The sequence below is a fragment of the Geospiza fortis genome, unplaced genomic scaffold (assembly GCF_000277835.1).
Source record: "Geospiza fortis unplaced genomic scaffold, GeoFor_1.0 scaffold1775, whole genome shotgun sequence".
Lineage (NCBI taxonomy): Eukaryota > Metazoa > Chordata > Aves > Passeriformes > Thraupidae > Geospiza > Geospiza fortis.
In genome coordinates, this window is record NW_005054970.1 from 86 (window position 1) to 3,561 (window position 3,476).

The following is a 3,476-nucleotide window of genomic DNA, read 5'->3' on the forward strand; positions in this document are numbered from 1 at the left end:
CCCCACAACCAGAGACCCTCAAAATCCCCCCAAAATTGCCCCAAACTCCCCCAAACTCCCCCTGGACCCTCCAAATCCCCCCAAAACCCAACCCAGGAGCCCCAGGAGGGATTTTGGGGGGTCCAGGGGAATTTTGGGCCCCCTCAGGTGCTTCTTGGAGCTGTTTGGGGACATTCTGGGAGGGGTTTTGGGGGGTCAGGGATATTTTGGGTGCTCAGGGATATTTTGGGGGGTCCCAGGGTGGGAATTTGGGGAGATTTGGGCCCCCCAGGACCCCCCGTGTCCCCCCAGGTGGTTCGACAAGTCGCTGACGTTGGTCGTGTTCCCCTCGGGGCGCGTCGGGCTCAACGTGGAGCACTCGTGGGGAGACCCCCCCGTGGCTGGGCACCTCTGGGAGGTACCCCAAAAATACCCAAAATCGCCCCAAAAATCCCTCCCAAATCCTCCCAAAATCCCCCTAAAAATACCCCTGAAAATACTCCCAAAAATCCCCCAAATCCCCTCAAAAATTCTGCCAAAATCTCCAAAATCTGCTGAAAATTACCCCTGAAAATACCCCAAAAAACTCCGCCCTAATCTCCCCAAAAATACCCCCCAAACTACCCCAAATCCTCACAAAAATACCCCAAAAATCCCCCTAAATTACCCCTGAAAATACCCAAAAAATCCACCCCAAATCCCCTCAAAAATCCCTCCAAAATCCAGGATCTCTCTGTGGTTGAGCACCTCTGGGAGGTACCCCAAAAATACCCCAAACCCCCCCTCAAAATGCCCCCAAAAATCCCCCTAAGTCCTCCCAAAATCCCACCAAATTTCTCCTAAAATCTCCCCCAAAATCCCTCTGAAATTCCTCTCAAAATCCCCCCAAAATGGCTCCTGAAATGCTGCTAAAATCACCCCAAAAATCCCCCCAGAATCACCCCAAAAATTCTGCCAAAATCTCCCAGAACTCGGGAGCCCCCCAAAATCTTTGGAAACTTCCCCAAAATCCCCCCAAATCTGGGACCACTCCTCAATTTTGGGTGGAATCGCGGGGCCCAAAATTGAGGAATGTGAGGGGAAAAAAGGGTGAGAAATGTGAGGGGAAAATGATGGGGAATGTGAGGGGAGAAAAAAGCAGGAAAAATGAGGGGAAAAGGAAGGAAAACATGAGGAAAAAAGCCAGGAAATGTGAGGGGAAAAGTGAGAAATGTGAGAGGAAAAAGGGCAGAAAATGTGAGGGGGAAATTGAGAAATGTGAGGGGAAAAGGGCGGGAAACGGGAAGGGACAAAAAGAGCGGGAAACGTGAGGGGGAAAAGGACAGGAAATGTGAGGGAAGAAAAAAGCAGGAAAAATGAGGGCAAAAGGAAGGAAAACACGAAGAAAAATGGCAAGAAATCGGAGGGGAAAGGCAGGAATTGTGAGAGGAAAAAGGGGAGAAAACGTGAGTGGAAAAGTGAGAAACGCGAGGGGAAAAGGACAGGAAACGTGAGGGGAGAAAAGGGCAGGAAGTGAGAGGGGAGAAAAAAGCAGGAAAAATGAGGGGAAAAGGGAGGAAAACAGGAGGGAAAATGGCAAGAAATGGGAGGGGAAAAGGCAGGAAGAGTGAGAGGAAAAGGGCGGGAAAACGTGAGGGGGAAAAGAGCGGGAAAACATGAGGGGGAAAAGGGCGGGAAAACGTGAGGGGGAAAAGGGCGGGAAAACATGAGGGGAGAAAAGGGCGGGAAAACGTGAGGGGAGAAAAAGGATGGGAAAACGTGAGGGGAGGAAATGAGGGAGAAATTTTTAGGGAAGGGTCAGGGGGGAATTGGGGAGGGTCCCCACTTTTGGGACCCCCCCTAATTTGCCCCCCTCAGTTCGCGCTGGCCCTGGACCGGTCCCTGGGCTACGACGAGTCCGGGAGCTGCATTGGGGAGAGCCAGGGCAGGGCCCCAGAGCCCCCCCAGGAGCTGCACTGGGACCTCCCCCCGCAGGTACTGGGAGCACTGGGATGGATTGGGAGAGTGTTTTGGGGGAGTTTTTGGGGTATTTTTGGAATATTTTCGGGCAGGTTTCGGGGGTGCTGCCCCAGGCCCGGGAGCAGTTCCAGGCCATGGCTGAGGGGCTCCAGCTCCATGTGGTGTCGGTCGAGGCCCCCCCAGGAACCTCCGGGACCCCCGAGAGCTCCCAGGAGCTGCTGGGGCTGGCGCTGGAGCTGGCGCTGGTCAGGGTGAGACACTGAGAGCCCCAAAATTCACCCCTGGGATCCCCCAAACTGCATCCCAGATTCCCAAAATTTCCTCAAAATCTCCTCAGGAGTGCGGCCCTGCCCTCATATACGACCTGATCATGACTCAGCTTTTCCTTGAGGACTCCAAAACCCACCTGAGACTCCCTAAATCCCATTAAGATCCCCCCAAACTCCATCCCAGAGACCCCAAAATCCCGCAGATTCCCAAAATCTCCCCAAAATCCCCTCAGGAGCGCGGCCCTGCCCTCACATACAAGCTGATCCCGACACACCTTTTCCTCGAGGGCTCCAAAACCCACCTGAGACCCCACAAATCCAACTGAGACCCCCCCAAACTCCATCCCTGAGACCCCCAAATCCCCTGGATTTCCAAAATCTCCCCAAAATCCCCTCAGGAGCGCGGCCCTGCCCTCACGTACGAGCCGATCCCGACGCGCCTTTTCCTTGAGGGCCGCGCTGACGGCGCACGCGGCGTGGGGCGGCCCCTGCTCGAGCTGGAACGTGCCCTGAGGGACCCCCAAATTCCTGTGAGGAACCCCAAAAATGGGGCTGGGGACCCTAAAATGGGGCTGGGGGATGCTGAGGGGGGTCTTGGGTTTGAGGGAGTCACTGGGGGTGTTGTTTGGTGGTGGGAAATGTGAGGGGGAAAGGGCGGGAAACGTGAGGGGAGAAAATGGTGGAAAATGTGAGGGGAGAAAATGGTGGAAAGCATGAGGGGAAAAGAGATAGAAATGTGAGGGGAAAAGGGTAGAAAATGTGAGGAGAAAAAGGTGGAAAATGTGAGGGGAAAAAGGGTGGGAAACGTGAGAGGAAAAGGGCGGGAAGCGTGAGGGGAGAAAATGGCAGAAGATGTCAGGGGAAAAGAGAAATGTGAGGGAAAAACGGCAGAAAACCTGAGGGGAAATGGTGGGAAATGTGAGGGGGGAAAGGGTGGGAAACGTGAGAGGAAGAGGGCCGGAAGCATGAGGGGAAAAGGGTGGAAAACATGAGGGGAAAAAAGGTAGGAAGGATGAGGGGAGAAAATGGCAGAAAACGTGAGGGGAAAAAGGCGGAAAATGTGAGGGAAAAAAGGGTGGGAAATGTGAGGGGGAAACGATGGGAAACGTGAGGGGAAAAGAGGCAGAATTGTGAAGGGAAAAGGGCAGGAAATGTGAGGGAAAAAAAGTTGAAAAATGTGAGGGGAAAAGGGCAGTGGCAGGGGCTGAACAAGGGGGTCCCGGGAGGATTTTTAGGGCAATCACTAGGGGAATTTTGGGGCGATCATTG

General features: G+C 53.9%; 1 protein-coding gene across 1 annotated transcript; it reads left to right on the plus strand.

Annotated features, from left to right (window-relative positions):
* Positions 1-271: 271 nt before the first annotated feature.
* On the plus strand, positions 272-2,851 carry LOC115949189 (carnitine O-palmitoyltransferase 1, brain isoform-like; the record flags this gene model as incomplete). Its single annotated transcript, XM_031065660.1, has 4 exons — positions 272-397; positions 1,837-1,953; positions 2,031-2,189; positions 2,606-2,851. Coding segments are annotated over 4 exons (648 nt in total), but the record flags the coding sequence as incomplete, so codon positions are not given.
* Positions 2,852-3,476: the final 625 nt, after the last annotated feature.